The 23245-nt window shown below is 38.0% G+C and overlaps 2 protein-coding genes across 5 annotated transcripts; both read left to right on the top strand.

Moving 5' to 3' along the window:
* Nucleotides 1-210: 210 nt before the first annotated feature.
* ncdn (neurochondrin) lies at nucleotides 211-6426 on the top strand. Of its 3 annotated transcripts, none has more exons than XM_053491333.1 (7): nucleotides 211-252; nucleotides 710-927; nucleotides 2154-3338; nucleotides 3447-3688; nucleotides 4595-4810; nucleotides 4961-5103; nucleotides 5897-6426. In XM_053491333.1, exons 2-7 carry the CDS (start codon nucleotides 727-729, stop codon nucleotides 6313-6315), a joined length of 2406 nt encoding a protein of 801 aa, XP_053347308.1. In that variant the 5' UTR covers nucleotides 211-252; nucleotides 710-726; the 3' UTR covers nucleotides 6316-6426. The 3 variants fall into 3 exon arrangements, with proteins under 3 accessions (XP_053347308.1, XP_053347310.1, XP_053347309.1); XM_053491335.1 differs by lacking the exon at nucleotides 211-252 and adding an exon at nucleotides 296-321; XM_053491334.1 differs by lacking the exon at nucleotides 211-252 and adding an exon at nucleotides 441-508.
* Nucleotides 6427-11339: 4913 nt separating this feature from the next.
* Nucleotides 11340-22109, top strand: tfap2e (transcription factor AP-2 epsilon). Of its 2 annotated transcripts, none has more exons than XM_053492710.1 (7): nucleotides 11340-11467; nucleotides 13730-14176; nucleotides 16675-16729; nucleotides 18824-19055; nucleotides 19796-19914; nucleotides 20055-20193; nucleotides 21756-22109. In XM_053492710.1, the coding sequence occupies exons 1-7, from the start codon at nucleotides 11423-11425 to the stop codon at nucleotides 22015-22017; spliced, it is 1299 nt and encodes a 432-aa protein (XP_053348685.1). In that variant the 5' UTR covers nucleotides 11340-11422; the 3' UTR covers nucleotides 22018-22109. The 2 variants fall into 2 exon arrangements, with proteins under 2 accessions (XP_053348685.1, XP_053348686.1); XM_053492711.1 differs by lacking the exon at nucleotides 11340-11467 and adding an exon at nucleotides 12125-12300.
* Nucleotides 22110-23245: the final 1136 nt, after the last annotated feature.

The following is a 23245-nucleotide window of genomic DNA, read 5'->3' as shown; positions in this document are numbered from 1 at the left end:
TATAGAAAAAAATCCGTACTATTATTATTATTATTATTATTATTATTATTATTATTATTATTACGTGTAGTTGTTGTTACATTTTTATCATAGACTAATGATCTAATAAGATCACAATAAAAACGCACAATAAAAGGTTTATGACCGACTGTATATATGATTATTTAGAAATTCTTATTTCTTGCTTTTAATTTGTAATTCCGGTCTCTACCGGAAGTCAACAAACCGTCCATGGTGAGTCACGTGGGCGATGTAAGTGACACGTTTTTATTTCTATTATTCTGATTCTGTGTTTGTTTGTTGCCCAAACAGGTGTTTATTGTACGTTGACTGTTTGCTGTTTTTGTTTACTTTCCCTTTTATATTATATTTACATTATCTTTAGATTTGTGCTGCAGGAATGACAAAGATAGTTAGCAACATTAGCTAGCTAGCAGTGTTGTTGTTTTTTTTTTATAAAGAAGGAATTGTTCTTAAAACTTTGTGATTATTTGTGTCTCTGTGAAAGGTGAGAACTGTGTGTGTTTAAGCAGATAGTTTTATCTTTATTCTGTTTCTAGCTCATCTTTTCTCCTGACTGATTATACAGTGTTTCTGCTGCTTTATTTCATTTAAAGAACCTAAATACACACTAAACGTTATTTATTGCATGAATGTGTACTTGGAAGCATTTTATATGAAGTGGAAATCCATTTTCATGTGTTTATAGGTATGAGGAGTTAGAGGATGGCTGAAACTGAGAGCAGCTCGGAGCAGAACTCCATACACTCTGATCCACACCATGAGACAGAATCAGGAGCCGAGGGTTCGAGTCCTGCAGCCGAAGCGGACTGTCTGTCTGCTGCACAGAAAGATGTCCTGGAGCGCTGTCTCCATGCGCTCACTCACGCCAAAAATGACAGCCACGTTCTGGCAGCTCTACTCCTGGTGAGGTCACCAAAAAAAATCTGTTTTATTTGTTTCATAGTTCATCAAGAAGGCAACCTGTGATTTATGACACAAACGTCCATTCATTTATTTACTCATTATCTCGACTGCTTATTCTGTACCAGGTGAGCGGGGAACTGTAGCGTATCCTCCTATAACTATCTATTTATCTTTCTAAATCTACACACACTGCGGTTATTAGGCGGTTATTATTAACGGTTATTATGCCTTAAAAGGAGAAAGTCTATCTAGCTATATATCCATCCATTTAGGAACCGGGGACCGTGGAGGCCAATGTTGGTTATTATTGTATTTATTCCCATTTTTCTGACCATGGTAGAACCTCCCGTCAACATTCACACATGCATTCACACACTACAGGCAATTTGAGAACGTCAGTTAGCCCATGCGGATCATGTCTTTGGACTGTGGAAGGAAACAGAGGAAACCCACTCGCCACGGGAAGAACATGCAAACTCCATGCACACAGACCTGACACAGGAATCAAGCTACAGTGCTAACCACTAAACCACTGTGCCACGTAATACAAATGTTTCCAATAAATTTTAATTTATTTATTTTATTTAAGGACTTTATTATTAAGTACCAGAAAACATTTCTGATTTTTGAACATCAACATTCCACCACAAAGTTTCTGTTTATTTCTGAATATTTGTATGCCAGAAAAGTAAGCAGCACATTGTATAAGCAACCACTTTTTAGACAAAAAAAAAACAAAGTGGAAGCTGCCGGGTTTTGAAAAAGAAAAAATAAAATAAAGAAAGCAGGTGCAGAAGTCCTCAGAAGAAGTGTGTGTGGCTCTGCAGGATGCTCAGTAAAAAAAATAAAATAAAAAAAAGTAGGAAATTTCTTTATAAAATGGCACAAATTGTACCTGAGACCAAAAGGTCCTCAAAGCATCATCACGGCAGATACCGTCTTTGTTTCATTAATTACTGTTTACTGTAATTAGTTTGATTTTTAAGGCGTTTGTGGTCTCCTGCATGTAATTCATAAAATGTAAATAATCTAATATAAGGACACATCTGATTCTTACAGACAGGAAATGAATTTATCAAAAAGACTAGGACTCTACTGATTATAAATTAGCATTTAATGAATTATCAACTTCTTACTTAAATATCTGGTTATAGTATAAAATATAATAAAAGAACAAAACGTGCAATGATTCTCATTTGATGTTTTCATTTTTCCCTTATGTCCAGATTACACGGTTGTGTCCCGCCAATCAGCTGGATCGTGCGACGCTGCATCGAGTCTTTGAAGCGGTGGGATTTAACCTTCCTGCACGCCTGCTCGTGACGGCGATCCGAGGGGGCGAGAGCTCCGGGCTTCCTCCCGAGGAGCTGCTGTCTCTTGGTACCGCTTTGCTGGCTGCTTTAAGCACAGACCCGGAAATGGCCAGTCATCCCCAGCTGCTTAGCACCGTCCCGCTCGTTCTGGGTCTGCTGGAAGGTGGAGCGCCGGTCAGCCAGAAGCGAGTCCGGTGTGACACTGGAGTGTCTGAGAAGACGCTTTCCAGTCCTGCGTCACATCAGAGCAGCAAAAGCACTCCGGGAATGCAAGCACCAACAAGTCCTTCAGGGTTAGAGGACAGAGATGAGGCGGGCCAGCCTCCCGCATGCACCCTGGATGATGCGGTGGCAGCTGACTGCTATCAGGTCCTGAGCTCTTTGTGCGCCCTGCCGCGAGGCCCGGATCGTCTGCTGTCCCGCGGTGCTATTCCGGCTCTGTGCAGGGCCGTGTCTCACAAGCAGGCTCTTAGCTATGAGAAGGGTCTTCCGCTCCTGGCTCATCTCCTATCCAGCAGTGTTAGGCAGCGAGCCTGGAGCAAACACCCATCAGAACTGCTCTCTCTCCTCAATCACATCACCCAGAACTTTAGCCAGACTTCGGATCTGCAGCGTCTGGAGATGTGCGCTCAGATACCGCAGTTTCTTCCGCCGCCTGGAGGCGAGCCAACGAATCAAGAGCTCAGGGATGCGGTCGGTCGTCTTTGGGCAACGTTACGCCCGGCGGTTCAGGGGAAGCTCGGCTTGGAGCAGCTGGGCCACGTTCTGGTGCTGTCTGCTTGCCTGCTGGACTTGTGTGGTTGGGATCCAGCAGGTCCGCCGAAGTTCTGCTGCCTGCTAGTGAACCGGGCTTGCGTGGAGGTGAGGATGGCGCTAGAGGAGCCTCCGAGTGTGATGCTAACGGCTCAGCAGCAGCACACGCTCACCGCCTGCTACCGCATCCTGGAAGCAGCGATGGAGCAGGCGTGCATCACGGAGGAGAGCAGGAGTCCTCCTCAGCCGGGGGTCGCCATTGCAGGTTTGAGTCTGCAGCAGAGCAGGCAGGTGCTGGGGGTCTTAGAGGAAGCTTTTTCTGCTGTGATTTACTACCTGAAACAGGTGAGGACAAGATACTCGCTCTCAGCTCAAAATGAAAATTGTGTCGTTATTCTTCAGTCCAAATCTCCACAGCGTATCACGTTCGTGTCGTAACACATATTTCCCCAGGTGGAACCGAGCCAGTACGACGACCCCTTCGTTTTTGCGACGTTCCGCTCTCTGTGCGCCTGGTTGGCCGAGGAGACGTCATGTTTAAAGGAAGACATCGTAGCCCTGTTGCCCTTCCTCATTACCTACACCAAACATCACCTACAAGACAAGAAAGACAAGGGGCTGGCTGACTGGATGTCAGAGATGTCAGTCACCGATGGCTCACAAGCTGAACCGTGGAAAAACGAGCAAGTGCTAAGGTTAAAAACATTACTAAAGTGTACACTGTGTCGCTTTATAGGGAAATTATTTTCAGGACAGGTTCTGTATCAAACTCATAAATTAAAGAAAAGGGAACAAATGTTTTACTCCGACAGGCTGCAAAGTGCCTAAAGATACAATTTAAAATTTGGTTGTTTATGTAACAGCCTCAGCAGTTACTAACCACCTCCTGATCATCTGTCATCATCTGCACCTGTTTCTCACTGGGTCAGGACTTAAGTTAGATGTTTTTTATAATATTTTTTAATGATTGGATGATTCATAGGTCACTGTGTGGCTTAACAGACGAACAAAAATCATTCCTTTGAAACTGTTTAGGGACTGGACTGAAAATGAGAGACAAAAAAAAAGTCCTTTAGGAACCCTGGAGAACTATTCCTTAAAAATACCTTTAAAATACAAGAAATGCTGGATCTTTGGGAGCAGAATATGAAGTAATGTGAACTGACTTAAAACGTTTGCACAGTACCAAGAATGGAAATCAACAGGGACGTCCCGATAAATTATGCTGATAATTGCCAGTTCAATTTGTATTACAATTCTGTTAATGTTTTTATAAATATCTTGATTCGATCAGAATTTTTATATATGGAGAAACTGGCAGATTTTACCACCTCAAATGGAAACACATATACATTAAAATAAGTGTAGCAGTCAGTGTAGTGCTACCCATTATACCACAATGCTGCCATACAAACCTTACAGAGTTGAAAGATTTTTCAAAGCGGTCCCGAATCTTTTTTTGGAAAACGGTTTTAATGCATTTCGATTTGCAAGCTTCAGAATGATCTAAGAAAAAAATCCAAATTACTCACCTTATGAAGATCTTTAATCCTAAATTACAGTTTTATTCTAGTTTATATCAGATGATCTTTCTCTCCCAGATATCTCCTCCCAGCACTCTGCCACCTGTCGGCCGAGGAAGGCCCGAGGAAGGTGCTGCTCTCTCTGGACACTCCGGCTTTACTGGTGGACTATCTCACCCGCGGCTGGAGGGTCCTGAAGACTCAGAGCGGGAAGACGGTACGCAGAGATCCAAGTTTGGAAACGGCCTGCTCCGCCCTGCTCAACTTTGTTGTCACGGAGCCTGAGCGAGTCAGGTGTGCAGACGCTATACAGTTACACACACTGCTGATGAAACCAATTTTGATCTTCAATCATTTGTGTGTGTGTGTGTCACTAATTTTTTTTTTTTCCCCTGTAAGGTTTTTCGTAAAATTACTGATTGTTCCTGGTCTGTGTGTTTTCAGGACTGATGCTTGCTTCGCCTCCCTTGATGCATTACTGAGTGAAGCGCTCCCGATCATCCTTCACAAGTCACGTCTGTTGGTTCTGACAGCCAACTTCTGCACTCTGGGTCTAATGATTAACAGATTAAAACCGACCTTAACAGGTGGGAACATAAAGCAATGCAGTCATAAAGTCTGCTCTTTGTTTATCCAAAACTTTTATGTAGAAGTATAATATTTAAAGGCCTTATATTTCTTTAACAATAGAACACAGCTCCTCCTAAGTGTGTGTGTGTGTGTGTGTGTGTGTGTGTGTGTGTGTGTTAATGCGGCAGTGTCTATGTAAATAAACAAACTGCTGAGCCTCACCCAGACAGAATGTTGCAAGCCTGCAAGATCATGGGTGCTCTTATGTGAGGTCACATTAGGGGTTAAAATCTATTCACTTGAGGAGGACCGGCTGAGACTAACATGAAAAAATTTCAAAAAGCAAGGAATGTTTTTTTTTATTCGTACACGCATACTGGAGATCCATCTGAATGTCTAATAATGATTTTAAAAATGTGAATTTTGTGTAATAGGTGCCTTTTAATAATTAAGTTTAGTTACTAAGAAAAAGACTTTGGTCCCTTATATTGTCTCTAAGGTGCAATGTGTATTATTATTATTTTATTATTTTTATTATGACCACAAATTATGTAAACAAATATGTAGACTATGATAAACCATGATGAATTTAATTATGTGCTCAGCACAAGTGATCAGACAGACAGACCTCCCAATTAGTCATCATAAATTAAACTTTACAAACACTACACAAATAAAAATGATATTGGACAACCAGGCAAAGAGCGTCTTTTATCAGATATCCTCATTTGCAGTTGTAATTTTTACTCGTACATCATTTATACGCTTTAAATAAAATAATTGTGTGTGTGTGGGTTGTGTATGCAACAGGTCTGGGGAATTCCAATCAGCAGCAATTCTTCTCCTCCGCCCTGCGTTTCCTTCGGGGGGCGCTACAGGCGGTCGAGGGGGAGAGCCAGGCACGAGTCTCCCCAGTGTGGGCACCGTGGTGGGACGAGGTGTGTGAGCTCTGGAGGCTCAGTCTGCAGGCTCTGGGCAGCTGCGTGAAAGTGCAGCCCTGGATAACCACCATCATCAGAGAGGAGGGCTGGCTGCAGAACATCCTCAGCCTCCTGGAGTCCTGCTATAGTCTCCCCGATCCACAAACACAGGAAGCCCTGGAGGAGGCTCTGTGTGCCATCGCACAGGAGTGCACAATTTGTCGCCAAGATGTTAGTGTACACATGAACAGGGGGGCAGAGGACTCGCTCCACTGCATGTCACAGCTGAGGAAGATTCTAGTGAGCTAAGAGCATGAGCTGTTGGGTAATAACTAATATGTCACGTTCACATTACTCATCTGCCAAACGGTTTCTAAAGTTGTTGATTTATAATGCAGAGATTTAATAAAAATATTTTGCTTACAATTTTTGTTTATTGTTTGATTATTTTTAATAATAATAAGTACTACATTTTGTTTAATGGCGCCTTCCAAAACACTCAGTCACTTTACAGTAGAGAAATAGGGACCTGTCGATACCATATTATCACGATACCTGGGTGCAGATTTGATTTGTGTTGTGGTAATCACAATTTTATAAATGTCCTGATTTGATATATTTCCTTTTTTTAGATTTTGTTACATTTTTAAACAAACTTAGCAAAAGGTTTGCTCGTACCACACAAGATTCTGTGCTGCCTGCCAGTGTGTTGGTAGTTTACAGTGCACCACCTGTAGGATTATAGAGGAATTGCAACATTTTATCACCTCAAATGCAATTGTATATATAAATTAAAAATATCTTTTAAAAAATGTATTTTGGAGTCAGTATGGTGATACATTATTTGCCTCGCAAAACATTTGGAATACGTAAAGGAATCGTTTTTGTTTTTGTTTTTCCTCGTCCATCATTTACAATGTATAAAGGAATGGCAAGATAAAAGCAAAACACAATAACCCAAATATACAGTAAAAAAAAAAACAATACTTTTAACTTGCCAAATGCAGTTTAAAGTGAGTAGGCCAGCTTAAAAAAAGAGGTCTTTAAGAGCAGTTAAAAAATGATTAATAGAGCCAAGTGATAAATATACTTTGGGAATACAAATTCAAGATCTGTCACTTCTGTCACAACATGGAATCAATTCACTACATTTTTAATGAAATGTTCCAGACAGGGTCAGCTCTAACTATTCAACAGTTAAACCAAATGTGACATGTAACAGTGAGGAGCATGAACAAACTGCACAAAATACAGACAGCGTGATTGCATCACTGCAGTTTATTTCTAGGACTTGATGCTTCTCATAATTTGCACTGATGGAAAAAAAAAGGCACGTAATTTAGGGGTTAGCACTGTCCAGGGTCCGGGTTTGATTCTGTATGCTTGGAGTTTGCATGTTTCCCCATGCTTGGTGGGTTTCCTTGGGGTTCTCTGGTTTCCTCCCACAGTCCAAAGACATGCTCCTTAGGCTTCTTGGTGTTTCCAAAGTACCCAAAGTCCGTGAGTGAGCATGTGTGTGTTTGTGACCTGCGATGGATTGGCACCCCCCGTGTATTCCACATGCCCTACGTCGCATGGGATAGGCTCCAGGCCCCCTGCGACCCTGTATACAGGATAAAGCAGTATAGTCAATGAGAAAGAGTGAGTGAGTGACCTCAAAATGCAAAATGACCTCAAAGTGAATTATCTGTAAAGGTGAATAAAAATATAAGGTTTGCATGCAATAGCTTACACAGCCATTAGATGGCGATCTTACTACAAATCTGGTTAGCTAAACTGGATGAGCATAAAATCTTTCCCTGATTATGTACAACCATGTCTTAAAAATGTGCTGGACAGACACATAAATGTTTTTATGTCATTATTTTCATGCATATAATTTTCAATAAAGCATCTTTGGTACCTAAAATGTGTAAAAATCTAGTAATCCTTTCTTAAAATGCAGGCAATAAACAGCAACCGATCATATTTGTACACTGTTGTACAGTATTGGTCTAAACTATAACATTTATTTAAATAAAGCAGTTTAAAATTAAAGAAGGATGCAGTAGACTTCAATCAGCCCAGGTATAAGCTATACTGTAAAAAAAAAGTCCTAATTTTACAGAAAATAACTTTAAAACTTTAGAGTAGTTTTTGTAACTAAATACAAATCTCTGTAAAATTACAGACATTACAATATCTGTAAATTATTAAGTCGACTGTGTTTTTAAGTATTATTTCAATACTGAAAAATTTATTTTTAACAGTAAAAATACCATATTATTTTTACTGGTTTTTTTTGTTATTGTAAATAATACATTGTAATTAAATTGGGTTATGTCCATACTAAAAATGTGTTTTTCTTTGTAATTTTAAGGTAAATCATATTAGTGTTATAATACTTTGACATTCAAGTTTTAGATGCAACTTTAGCATTTTTTCACGACTTTTTAAAAGATTATCCACAGTAAGTGGCAGAGGTAAGGCAGCAGAAGCCCCACCCTTACATGTAGACTATAGTATCGCCTTAATGCCTTCAAAGAATGTGATGAGAATGTACTGTAGGAGACTGATACTCTGATATAGTGCGGCACCCATGCACACGTTATAAACGCCACAAATAGCCTACTTTTTGTTTGTTTTGAAGACATTTGTTCTGAAATATCACCATGGCAATCTAGCCATCAGCTTTCTTAATGCAGGCCTGAATATTCTGACACAGAGATAATGTATTTGCTGTGTAGCTGTTTTAAAGCAGAGCTTTAAGTTACACTTTGATATTTTGCTTGTATGTGGGGTGTGGTGTTATTTTTGTACCATAAACATTAGTGAAAACTTCAGGAACTCTCTGCATTACCTGTCAAAGCCAATCAGAAACTGGAGGTGGGAACATTCTTATATTATTTCTGATTGGATGAGCAGCATTAAGAGTTTCGAGAGAGAGTCAGTGTGTGTACTGTACTCTGAAACCTAACTGCAGTATAAGTATTAGTGTCTGACACTGTTAGCCTGACAGGGGCAGATAGATGAATTATGTTACATTAACAGCTGCTTTTACTCTCCAAAATGTAAAGTTTCACAAACATTGTGTATTTGTACTTAAACGACTCATTCCATTCACTAAATTAATGTCAATACTTCAGTCAAAATAAATGTATATTTATCTAAATATTCTCACAATTATAATATAGTATACATATTGACACATCTTGTTCTAATTCCATAGAAATCAATATGTTGAAAACTTCTAAGTATATGTAGCTGCAATGTTTAAGTTTGTAAGAGAGTAATGTTCCACTGTTATAGCACAACAGTCTAAATATTTTATTTTGTTTTTCATTTAAAAATTTTACTGTAATGCTATAAAACTGAACTTTTTTATTGTATTTTGCATCATACTTGTACTATACTGTGTCACAGTTCTACTGGCTATTTTACAATTATTATAATCTTGAGTTTGTGTTAACACTTTATTGAACATGTGTGTTTATAGGAATTTATGAAAAATTTGTGAAATAACAGAGTTTTTTGTGTTATTGCTTTATTTGAAGGTGTTTGATCTTTAATTTAGGAAGAATCTGTAAAAAAAAAATTTTTTAATAATAATAAACAGTGTTTCCCTGCTAAATGTCTAATACTTTTGCTTTATTGAGGGTGTTTATTGTAATAATTTTTTAAAAAACTGTAAAATAAAAACATTTTGCTGCTACACATCAAGTGCTGTTTTAGCGTAGATGTTTAATCGTATAAATTTTGGAAAAATATGTAAAATAATGGTGTTTTACAGCTAAACTTATAGTGCTGTTATTTTATTAAAGGTCTTTAATTCTATAAATTTAGCAAAAATCTGTAAAATAATGGTGTTTTATGTGCTAAACTTCTAGTGCTGTTGCTTTAATAAGGATGTTTAATCGTATAAATCTGAAGAAAAAAAGTAAAATAACTATTTTACTGCTAAACTTCTAGTGCTTTTAGTTTAATGAAGGTGTTTAATCGTATAAATTTAGGAAAAAACTTTACAAATAATGGTGTTTAAATTTTACCTTAATTTTACGGTTTTTGTTTGGCAGCCACTGCTGCCAGTCATGTTACCATTTTTTACGCTTTTTAATTTTTTACATTTTATAGTTATAATTTACATTTAGTTATAGTGAATAAATAATGTGGGTTTTTTTTTTTTGGATAGATTATATGGACAAAAGTATTTGTCCAAACCTGTTACTGTAATTATTGAATTCAGCTGTTTCAGTCAATCAGGTCCCTTATCCTCAGTAAAGGGCGATCTTAATACTATACTTTTATGCAATTTTGTGCCAACAGTTTGGCAAAGGTCCTTTTCTATTCCAACATGACTCCCCCAGTGCACAAAGCGAGAACTATAAGGACATGGTTTGACGAGTTTGGTGTTGAAGAACTTGACTGGCCCAAACACAGAGCCCTGACCTCAACCCCATCGAGCAGCTGTGGGATGAACTGTAATGGAGATTGTGAGCCAGGCCTTCTCATCCAACATCAGTGCCTGACCTCAAAATGAATGGGCATGAATTCTTACAGAAACACTTCAACATCTTGTGAATTGCCTTCCAAGAAGATTGAAAGATGTTATACTGGCAAAAGGGTGACCAACTCCATATTGAAGTTTTTATATGGAATTGCTGGTTTGGCCTAATACTTTTTTATAGTGTATATTCAGATTGTTACCTGGATTCAGAACATAAGGTCAGCCAGGGGTTAAGGGCCTTCATCAAAGGCCCAATCAGGGATGCTGGGGCTTGAACATTTGACTCTCTGATCAATAAACTAGATATTTAACCACTGAGCCTATGACCACTGCACAAATCCTTGTGTTAACGTAGATGTGATTTTGAAATCTATTAAGTTTGATAGACTTGCCTTAGACTGAGCTGCAAAGTTAGTGAGCACACCGAAATGGCAGCATCTCTCTCTTTTAGATCATAAACATGATCATATGACCTAGCTGAAATACAGACAAACAATCTTAAATACATCAGTTTCCCCCAAACTAACCTACACACAACTTTCTTTTAATAAATAACATGTCAAGAAGAAATTGTGTAATATTTTTATTTGCATTAGAAAAATAAACAATGATAACAATCGCAGAAAAATCCGCCCACTAGTTAGTCCTGTACTATAGGCCGTGTGATTTAGGACACATCCCATGGTTTAAGCAGGTGTTCATTGTGTCCCCACTTTTTCACCCCATGTCACTCTAACCCATCCCCCGCCCCTTTCCGTGTCCCGTCTCTCTTTGTGTTCATAAAAGTCCTGAGTGTCGCCTTTCTTTTCTCACACACACGCTCTCTCTCAGACACACACACACACACACACACACACACACTGCTCAACCTGCAGCTTTAAAAACCTTCACCGACTCCAGCATCGCATCCAAGAGCTTTAAAGCGTAAACAAGATGCTGTGGAAATCCCGCACCAAGACGGATCCCTATTGCGCACAGGTAAGCAAGCAGCCAGCTCATTCCATCATAGCCTTATTGATACATCTGTGTTGATCAAGTGTCCAAGGAAACGGGGGAATAGTACCATGCATTTGTCAAGACAAACATAGGGTTTTCCAAAAGTTTCAGCTTACAGTATAAGACAAATTAACACTCTCTGAAATCTGAATAAAAAATGTAGAATATTACAAAATATTAAAATGTTTCATGGGACGCATTTTAGTTTAAAAATATATTATTTCCCTCTAAGTTTTGTGACTTTTGGGACACCCTTTAAAATTATCATAACTTTTATATATGTGATGTTATTATAAAGGTTATAGCATTGGCACTTTTTAATATATAATTTGTGCCTATTTATGATCATGCATCTATATAAAGAGAAGAATACCTAACATCCTTTATTTCACTTGCTTTTAAATGGAATAACATTTACTAGTCTTAAAATCTTAATCCGTTTAATGCATAATTAGTAAATTATCAGTTTAAAAAATGCATAAATGTCCCTTTAAGGTGGTCCACACGACCCCTCCCCCGTATAGTACACCCAGCTGTGGTGAAGCTATAAGAGCGCACACTGCGCACAGTCCTGGAGAGCTGAACATTTGCGCACGAACACACACACACACACACACACACACACACGCAAAGAGCACTCATAACACCGACACTTCTGACAAACACAGGCCTGTCTGTATGGATCTAGCACGTACACGAGTGTGTAAACTCATCTGATTGTTCGTTTGCGAGGATCCTGTAAGTGGACAGAGAGCCAACTTTCACCGCCGACCCACTTTGGCATCCACATGTTAGTGCACACCTACTCAACGATGGTGAGTCGAGCAGAAACTATAGATGTGCATATGCTTTTTCATATACTATTAGGCTATATAATCACTTAAAGTGCAGATGATGCGCTGGATTTGCTCTATTCTACGGCGTTTGTTATTGCCATGTGCGTAAAAACGGAGGACCTGAGCTTTTACGCCGGATTAATGTACAGATGTTTTCAGTTGGAAAATACGCTCATATCGGGTTAACATATTAGCTTTGGAATAATCCAACCCATTTGTGCATTTGTGCGCACTGACAATCACTCAGAAATGTGTGCAGGAGAAAGTAGGTTATTAAAGAGAGATTATTAACTGTAATTAACGCATGCGTGGTAGTTCCAGGAGGATATTTGGAAACAGTTCATGATTTATATCACAAAATGAACCCGTGCTCACAGATCACAGGTCGCAAGATTGATTTTACTTTGACAGAATTGATTTGGCTCTGGCTGAAAGCGTCCTGAGCTACTGCGCAGGGCTCTAACACTATTTCATTATGGGTCTGTGATTGTTAAAAATAAAATGAGAGGAAGGTTTTGCTTATTTCGTTTCTCATAAAAAAAGCACAATAAGTCGTGTTTATTTAACCTGAAAACACTGAAACACCTGCTGCATTATAATGCAAATGATGATGGTATTTCTATCTTGTTGCTGTTTTGTAAAATGACCTGAAATTTAAAGTGTAAAGAGTGTGTAAATCAAATTAGGATCTCCCAACGTGCCATTTTGTTTATTTAATATTATTTTAGAATTATTTATTTTCTTTAAAAAAAAAAAAAAGATATCTAAAGAGTGTAAATACAACTAAACAACTCGAAACTCTCCAATGTTGCCTTAGGGTAAATTAACACTTTTGGGGAAATCATCTTCCAAAATTGTAACACTTTTTTGATATTTGATACTATAGTTATTGTTTTTTTTTTCGTTGAAAATGCATTTGACAAAAAAAAAAGAAAATATTGATATCATACTTATGTATATAACACAAAGATCGTTTAAAGGATAGCAGAGCTATTCCATGCGTAACACCAGATGTGTTTAAAAAAGAGTCAGTCAAGAGTGTTAGAGACGTCTCTGTGTGTGCTTACAAAGAAATGGCAGATGATGCCGAAGATCATGCAAAGGTTTTGTGCTTTATAAAAGTTATTCATTTCCACAATGTATAGCGACTTTCGAGACACCCTGTAGGTGAAATTACTTTATACCTGTCATAGGTGTAACCTGTGTATTGTAGCGTTTCCTTAAAAACTAGGACATTACATTTAAATGCTCTCATTAAAATTATGGATTTTTTAGCAAGAATTTATAGTAATTGCATTTTTAACACAGCCAGACCTTTTAATGGATTCTTTTGGATACACAAATTGGAACACGTACTTAAACATTTTGAAGAAAACTTGACGATGCTGGTGATTGTTTGGTTGTTTAGGAGCGCGCGGATGGGCTCTCGGGCTCCTCACCGAGACTCTCTCAGCTCTGCTCCCTCAATCAGTCGGCTTACTCTACGGCCCCTCCGCTGTGCCACACCCCGGCCTCGGACTTCCAGCCGCCGTACTTCCCTCCTCCGTATCCGCAGGCGTCGCTCTCCTACTCGCAGGCTCAGGACTCAGGATACCCGCACCTGGCCGACCCGTACCAGTCCATCAGCTCCCTGCATCAGCACCAGCAAGCCGCCTGGCACCCGCCCCGGGGCCGCAACCCTGAGGACGCGGGAGTCCTACCGCAGCCGCACCGCGCGCTGAGCCTCGAGCCCAGGCGGGACTACCCCGGGGTTCCCCGGCTCCTGCACGCGCTCGGTGAGGGAGCGGGCCCAGGCGCACTGGGAGACGCGGCGCTCGGTGTGCACGCGGGTCAGCACGGCACCGACGATCTGCAGGCAAGTCTTCACACAACACACTCAGTGCATCATGCAGGAAATCGAACACCCACCAATCCCACCGGAATCCAGAAGTATTCCTCTCATTTCTATAAAATCTTTATAATTCCCCATGAGCAACTTTTGTTTAGTCCACCATCTGGACATATTCCCAACAAAATAAGTTACACAAACATCAAATATATGAATGATGTGAGTGATGGTTAGCAAATTCAGATATAATGTTCCATTTATTTTTTCATATTTCATATTTCATGTTTAAAATTAAGACTTAATGAAGACTTGGGATTAATACTTTCACTTTTTATATGCAGTGGTCACATTTTACTTCCATAATCACACAGTTCTTTTATAATTACTTCCATAATCACACATTACATTAATAATCAGGTAAAACTCCCATAATCAATATCAATACCAAAACAAACGGTACTTCTATAATCATATTTTACCAACGTAATTACACATTACTTACATAATTGCTCCTATAGTCATATAATAACACATTACTTTAATTACTCCCATAATCACACAGTTCCTTTATAATCATAATCACATAAAACTCATATAATCATGCAGTACTTTCATAATCGCATATTATTACAATATAATAAGTCCACTCTAATCACACAATACAAATTGATTATTCCTATAATCATATACTATTTTCATAATTGCTTTTAATTATTCACGCGTTACTCTAATAATAACATATTTCTCCCTTAAGTAAACTTTACTCCCGTAATTACTCTTATAATCACGTATAACATTCATAATCGTTCCCATAATTAATCACACATTACTTTAATTTATCCCATAATCACACAGTTTTTTCATAATCATAATCATAAATCAGGAAATACTTTCATAATTGCACATTATTACCATAACAACACCACTCAATACAATCTAATTAATTCTATCATCACGTACGACCTTAATAATTACCTCACAATTATTCGCACATTACTCAAATAATCACCAAACATCACATATTACTTCTATGATCACACATTACATTCATAATCACACATCACACCTATAATTACTCTCATAATTAATCACACATTACTTTCATTACTCCCATAATCGTACAGTTCTTACATAATCACAAAAAGTAAAAAAAAAAAACCACATATAATCATGTAATTTAATATATAACATTTAATATCACTCTAAGCACGCAGTTCAACCTAATTGCTATTATAATCACGTACGATTGTTATAATTACTGTCACAATTATTCACATATTATTCCCAGAATTAGAATTACTCTTATAACCTGCATATACCTCCATAATCACATTGCATATCCCTACACATTCTAGGCGAAAAAAACACTAAATTAAATGAACAAATTCGATTTGTTTAAAGCTATAGTGATTTTTTATTATTATTTAATAAGTGTAGACTTGGCGTAAAACTATAGGCACACAATTTAATTTTAATTCAATGTAGCTGATTAATTTATTTGTGCCAGACTAATTATTTACATTTTAATATGAATTAGATGGACTGGACAGAAATTAAAAAGAGCCAGAACTCGTGAATAGATTTAATAATAGTTTTTTTTATTTTGTAAAGCGATTGAACAGAAACAAAGTTTTCTGTATATTTGTAAACATACCGGATAAAATAGCTACACATTGTTACATGTAAACAATAAACAATAGGACGGTTAGATCGATATGAACAGGAAAAGGTTTTATTTAGTCGGCTTTATCATCCACAGGGCTGTACAATCCTCTTCCCGACTCGGCGGTGTCGGTGGTTTTGAGCAGGTGCAGGATCAAACTGCTCTCAATGACTTTCTGTTTGACAACTGAGCGCAACCAATCGATTTATTAAAGCAGTTCAGGTCAACAAAAAGGTTTTTTGTTTTGTTTTGTTTTGTTTTGTTTCGCGTGAGACTATTTTAATGCGCAACACAGGAACGCGTTTTTAATTTTGCAAAACACTCAGCAAAAATGCAGACTGGAAAACGAGTTTCTCGCATTTCGACTGAGAACTACTTTATATTATAATTATGCAAATAAAAAATACAATATATTTATTGGAACAAGGTATTAATAACCACAAATCCATAAATTACGCACAGAATTGGGCAATATTTCAAAATAGCCAATCGTATGATTACTTTTTATTTGCACTAATGTTTTCTTTCCTATCTATTCTAAACATAATTTTAGTGTTAAGTATTCACATTAAAAAACAATGTGTCGACATTAAATTAAATCTGAGCTTTTCCAGTGGCTTTATCTGGGTTTTTCTATAGTCTAATTAACAAGGAGAACTCATCCTTGAAGCATAAATAATCAGCATTGACTTGCAGATTTAATTTTTTTATTTTACCTAATTAAATTAAGTTAATTTCTACCCACATAGGACAGTCAGATTGCATATTATTAAAAAAAAGATTCAAACAATAAGAACATTACTTATTGTTTTTGTAATGAATGCACAAATGTATTAATTCAAATCCTTAATTTCTTCAACAGGGCATGGAGGAAACATCATCTCTGGGAATCTTGGATCATTCTGTGATCAAGAAAGGTAAGAAACTGTTCTTTGTTGAGGATAAGTAGAAATAGAAATCATAAGATTTCCACGCTCAGATATTTACAGATTAAAACACATGCATGTGAACACACACACACACACACACACACACACACACACACACACACACACACACACACAGTGTGTCCCCACCACAAAATAATTCAGCAGTGTCGTTTCATGTGAAGTCAAGAAATCATCCAAGGCTCAGTTCACCCTTAAGGCAGTAAGTCTTAATGAACTGTTCATGGTCATATGAGAGGAAAAAAGAGGGATTAGAAACCAGCTCAGGGGAGGAGGAGGGGTGATGAAGAAGAGTTATGAAGAATTCACAGTGTGATCTTTCCACTGAAATACCGAGAAATTGGATTTTTATAGGTCATGCAGACACTCAGGCTCTATGTGCTCTCAGAAGTTTCCAAGCTCTGCAGCTATCATGTATTTTACACAAATGCCATCTTAACTCACACGTTTGTGGATCGGTTACAGAGCACTCTCAGGGGTTTAGCAGATTCTCTGGGGGGATAAGAAGCTCTAAAGCTCCTATGAATAAACGGAAGGTGTGTAGAGTACTTACAGACATGCACACATGCACACACACACACACACACTGCTTATTTTGGCTATCACAGCAGGGTAAGACACAGAGGCACACACAGGACACCACACAAACACCAAGAGAGAATAAATACTGTACACCCGTGCTGCATGTATAAAATATAATTTTGCAGCCAAGGGCCCTATTCTTGAATGCAAAAGAAATTCCAAAAACCCCATCAGCATACGTTTTTTTTATGAACTTGAATAACTTATTAGGCTTATTATTATCAAATATTAGGCTTGTTATTTAAATGTTTAGTATAATATGTTGGCTGTTTAAAGATTTTAGTTTTAAACTTTTCATCAATAAAATACATTAGGTTTAAGTCTAAAAGACTTAGTTATTTAAGATTTGGATTAAACCCATTCCATAAAAAGTGATCTGTCAAACAGGTCAATAACTTCAGCCTAAATATAATATATTGTATATATTGGTAATGATGGGTTAAGACTTCTACAATATAACAGAATAAAAAATATATAGAATTGACAGACCCCCAGGCCAGATGTTACATACCTCTGCGCATTTCTGGACCCCACTTTTTGCCGCTTTTACACTATATATACATTCTCAAAATATTATATATATATATATATATATATATATATATTTATATATATATATATATATATTTTTTTTTTTTTTTTTTTTTTTTTGCATCGTTACTGGTTCTAACATTTTAAAGAGGTTCAATAGTTTTAAAAGAGAAACCCTTCCTTCTTTAAGGGCATCCTTAGAGAGTCAATCCAAAGAAGCCATTTTTGAAGTTTTATAGCTTCATGTTTAAAAAAGACAATGGTTTATAATTCAGGCTCCGATATAGTATGCCATCAAAACCAAAGTTAGAAGCAGGTGAATTTTGGGGGATCATTACTGAGTGGTGCATATTAAACCGCTAGAAAAAAATGTCACATCTAAGAATCCTCTAGGTCTTTTTTTTTCTATAAAAGAAGTTTCCAAGGAGAACTGCTTTAGAAAGCAAAGAGTGCTTCATGATTCAATGTATCCCTAAATTTCTCGGAATGTCATCTATTTTTATACGTTCATTATTGTTATTATTTTGCAATATTGTTCTTGCTGTTTGTTGGCTTCAAAAATATAATTAAAGTACGTTTTAAATGCCGGTTTGTTTTCATTGCTTGATCTATCTGTGAAAAAGATTGTAGCCATTAAAGGATGCAGGACTGTGCAGACTAATTCAGTTATTTAAAGACAGTTCAGGAGGTCAATTTAAAAGTCCATATGACTGACATCATCTTCCAAAAGCACTGAAACGGAGTTTAAAACCTTAAAGCCTACATATTTTTAGCAAGAAACTGCTATCTTGGAGTATATCTAATATTTTAATAATGCACCAAATTATTGCACAAGTGTTCCACTTTTCATTACCTCCTTCTATAGTTTCCCTACCAGCATGAGGAAAAATGCAGTCAGGTCTCTGAAATTATTCTAATATGTCTCCTTTCACTGTCAATGTCTCTCTCTAGTTCCTGTCCCGTCCAAGCTAAATGGATCGGCTCTGTCTGTCCTGTCATTCGGTAAGGATAGTCTGGGTCTGGGTGGTGTGTCCAACCCTGCTGAGGTCTTCTGCTCGGTACCTGGACGTCTGTCCCTCCTCAGCTCTACGTCCAAGTACAAGGTGACAGTAGGGGAAGTCCAGAGGAGGCTGTCTCCTCCTGAGTGTCTCAACGCCTCGTTGCTGGGAGGAGTGCTGCGAAGGTGAGCGAGGGGGAACAGCACTGAGAGATCATCAGATATTAAAAAGAAATGGTTATAGAATCAAATCACATGAAATCACAACAGTTTATATGGATAATCTTACTAAACAGCCAAGAGTCTTCTAGTCCAGATAGAGTACGGTTATGGACATCACTTAAAAACAAATCAGTGAGGACAGTTAAAGTAAAATACGTCATTCAACTGTAACAGGGTGTTACTTTTATAAATTTAAATTAAAATGGTGTTTGTCACATACACAGCCATACACAGTATAATATGCAGTAAAAGGTTTCTACATGTCCTAAAATTTAAAATAGAGTATTCAAATAAAGAAATAAAATATGAAATAAGAGAAAATGATACAAATATAGAAAAACTTGAAATAAAATGTCCAATATGTCCAATACCATTTGTCGATCATGTGTTATTTAAATATTTGTAAATCTATCAATAATTTCCTGAATTGCTCTAATTATATTTAAATAGATAATTTTAGTCCAGCTGTACAGAAATTCATTATATACATTATATTCTTTAATGATTTAACTTCGACACTTTTTACTTTCGCATTTTGCTTCTATTACCTTATTACATCAAAAAGACCACAAAAAAAGTTATTTGCTTGATTATTAAAGGTTAATCTGGGGGAAATTAGGTTATAAACTGGACAGAGGTGAACCGGTCAGATGCTAATGAGAGCATGTCAGCAGTGTTAAGCATCTCTTTGTCCCCTTCCTCAGAGCAAAGTCAAAGAATGGCGGCCGCTGCCTCCGTGAGCGTCTGGAGAAGATCGGTCTCAACCTCCCCGCCGGACGCCGCAAGGCAGCTAACGTCACACTCCTCACAGCCTTGGTTGAAGGTACACACACACCAAATATATAGACATTAAATAGACAGAATAAAATTTAAAGGAAAAATGTACTTTTTAACTACAGCTAAGAAATTACATCACTGATTACATTCCAAGCTTTAGTCTAATCTAAATGATCAATCTTTAAGGTGAGGCGGTGCACCTGGCGCGGGACTTTGGCTACGTGTGTGAGACGGAGTTCCCGGCGAGGGCGACTGCAGAGTACTTATGCAGGCAGAGCGATCCAGACCAGCTACCCACACGGCGAAGCATGCTGCTGGCCACCAAGTAAGTCCCAGTCTTATCTCAGGTTTTTAACATCACCAGTACTCCCATAATGTACTATATGCTGTATAAATGTACTATATATTTATTATATATTCAATAATACAATTAATTCAAGGTTTGGAACCTTGATGATGCGAGTTCTTCCTCTTTTACCATTCTGATCCTAACATCGGAACGATCCAAATATTTTGTGCAGTACAGCAGCAAATCCGAATCCAAATCCAGGCCTCAGGATCCACTACTCTGTTCCCAACACAGCTGAGGCAGCGTGATCATTAGCTGACGAGCTGATGAGGGTTATCCTCTCCAGAACTTCATATTATAAACTACTGACATAATCACTGCATATGAGAATACACTCATGCAAGGAAAAAAAAACAAGTGTATGATAGTTTTTGCATTCAAAAATTAAATTCTGCAGATCATATTATATATGTTATATGCGCACACTCAGACTGAAGGTTAAGAGTAGGGCTTTATTACACACTTCATACCACTTAAATAGAGAAAAGGTGAAAATTCTCTTGCTTTCTTAAACTATTCATATCTTAGTCAATAGCATATGTGGGTCAGAAGTGTTAATATTTTAAATACAGATATCTATTTACTATTTAATCACTGATAGTTAGGCATTCATTTATGCATTTCTTTTTTTAAAAATCTGAATGTCATGCAAAACTTCGTTTCAGTTCATACTTACATACATACATACAGTGTAGCATATTGTCTCTATATGTAAAGATCTACTACGCTGTATATAACACAAAGTCCCTGAAGTCCTGCATCACAGGGGAACAGAAAAAGCAGCAAAACAAAGACAACTTGAACCACCAGTTTTCTCAATACATAAATGTACATATAATAACCAACAATAAACACATGGTTAATGATGTCATGAGTCATGTTATGAAAGAGAAAAACTTGTATAAATATTTTAATACTAAGAAAGAGTGACTATTATATAGCTACTTATATAGTTATAGCTTGTTATATAGCTCCTGAAACACACACAAAAACTCTTACTTACTTACTACATACTATACAGTTGTGTTTAAAGTCTGCATTTGTGCATTGAACAACAAGTTGAATCATTTAACAGATACATCATAATATATATATATATATATTTATGATTGCGGAGAGAAAAGGCCAATCCATCCGTTTGGATCCCACAGACAAGCCAATGTAGCACAAATAAAAGCTGAATAAAAGTCAACCCTGGTCACTAGAAAGGGGTATCAGAGCTTGCTGTTTCTGGGGATCAGCAGGCAAAGAGTACAAGGTGGTTACAAACTTTGCCTCCAAATTCCCTTCATTTCAATCTGAGCGAGGATCCATGGGATGCTCTAGACAAACAAGTCTGCTCCATGAGGTTCCCACCCACAACAAACAGCACCCAAAGCATCTTCTTCTAACATCTTGGTGTCGGACATTACAGCACACCACCAGATGTTCTGGTGGAGAACCTGAAACCTGGGTGGTTGATCAGAGTATAGACCCCAAAGGTTTAGTAAGCCCTTCCCTGCTTTGTGCACTAACCTTCATTTTCTTCTTGTCCTCAGGGAGATCTGCAAAGAGTTTGTTGACCTCATGTCCCAGGACAGGTCGCCGCTGGGTGCGAGTCGGCCCACGCCGTGCCTGGAGCCCGGGGTCCAAGGCAGCCTGACCCACTTCAGCCTGCTCACCCATGGCTTCGGCACGCCAGCCATCTGCGCCGCACTCTGCGCCTTCCAGAGCTACCTGCTGGAGGCCGTCAAAGTGCTGGACAAAGCCGAAGGAGGTGGCAAAGGCCACCAGGAGAAAGACCTCAAACACTGCAAATGAAGCAGTCGAGCATATCTGGCAACATCATCAAGACAGAGACTGAGCTCTTCCCCAGACCTTGGGAGAAAGAAAAAGAGAGAGAGAGACTGTGTGTGTGTATTTATGTGTGTGGGTGTGTGTGTGTGTGCTTGATATCCAGATCTGAGTGAATCAGCTGCTGGATTTGATTCAACCTCTGTGTTACAGGAGCAATTAGGATGTGATGTCCTCGAGAGAGAGAGAGAGAGAGAGAGAGAATTATAAGTGTCTCACTCTTCCTGATCGTGAGGCGGACATTCACAACAGCTCCCCTGTGCACTCGTCCTGAGAAAAAAATAAATAATAAAATAAATAAAAGAGCCACAGGAAGTGTGAAGGGCAGCTAGAGAGGGCGCACGGGAGGATTTGTTAAAAAGCAATGCAAATATTGTCTTTTTGTACTCCCTACTGTATGTTTATTACCCATGTTATCCTTATTATTATTATTACTGTTATTAATGTATTTCAAGCTAAATGTAATATATTATTAAAACAAAATAATGGATTGTGTCTGGTTCATACCTCTGGTGTTAATTTCTTATTTGGCTTTGACGTATTATCTTTGGTACAATTTAAAATGTATATTTTTAAATATATATTTAATCTTGCTATTCTTACTATATAATTTCCCCCCCTCAAACATTTTACTCAAATCATATTCGAAGATGCGTCAAGAATCTTACAATATTACGATAACTATATATATATAATATAATTTCCGCTTCATCACAAGAAAGCTGAAATCTTTACATTCGCTGCTTATGAATTCATGTCCTGCTTATACAGTATATGTAATAAATATTCATTTGCATGTTTAAGTCAAGCTCACAGTTGATGTTGTATAGAAGTTATTTTCGGTAATCCTCTCCATCATTACATGAGTGCAATCCAAATGTTTTGATGTTAAAGTGTTAAAAATCAGATCGCACCAATAGGTTGCAGGTTCTCAGCAGGTAATCCAGAAGGTAGCATGAAACCTCCAGGACGATTGCAAGCACAAGTAACTAATCTCAGAGTAGCTAATCCCCCTCCAGTCCTTCTCTCACTCCATCTGCCACTCTACCTTTCCTCATCTGCTCAGGGGCACTACACCTCCATACCTGCCCCCCTACCAGCTCACACGCCCCGAGTGTCAATTCCCTGATCCTCTCTCTCTCTCTCTCTCTCTTTTTCTCTGATACACAGAGACGCTATTCAGCGTCTCTGTGCC

Source organism: Clarias gariepinus, chromosome 3 (assembly GCF_024256425.1).
Source record: "Clarias gariepinus isolate MV-2021 ecotype Netherlands chromosome 3, CGAR_prim_01v2, whole genome shotgun sequence".
Classification (NCBI taxonomy): domain Eukaryota; kingdom Metazoa; phylum Chordata; class Actinopteri; order Siluriformes; family Clariidae; genus Clarias; species Clarias gariepinus.
Note: the sequence above shows the minus strand (reverse complement) of the source record. Positions and strands in the feature narration are given on the sequence as shown.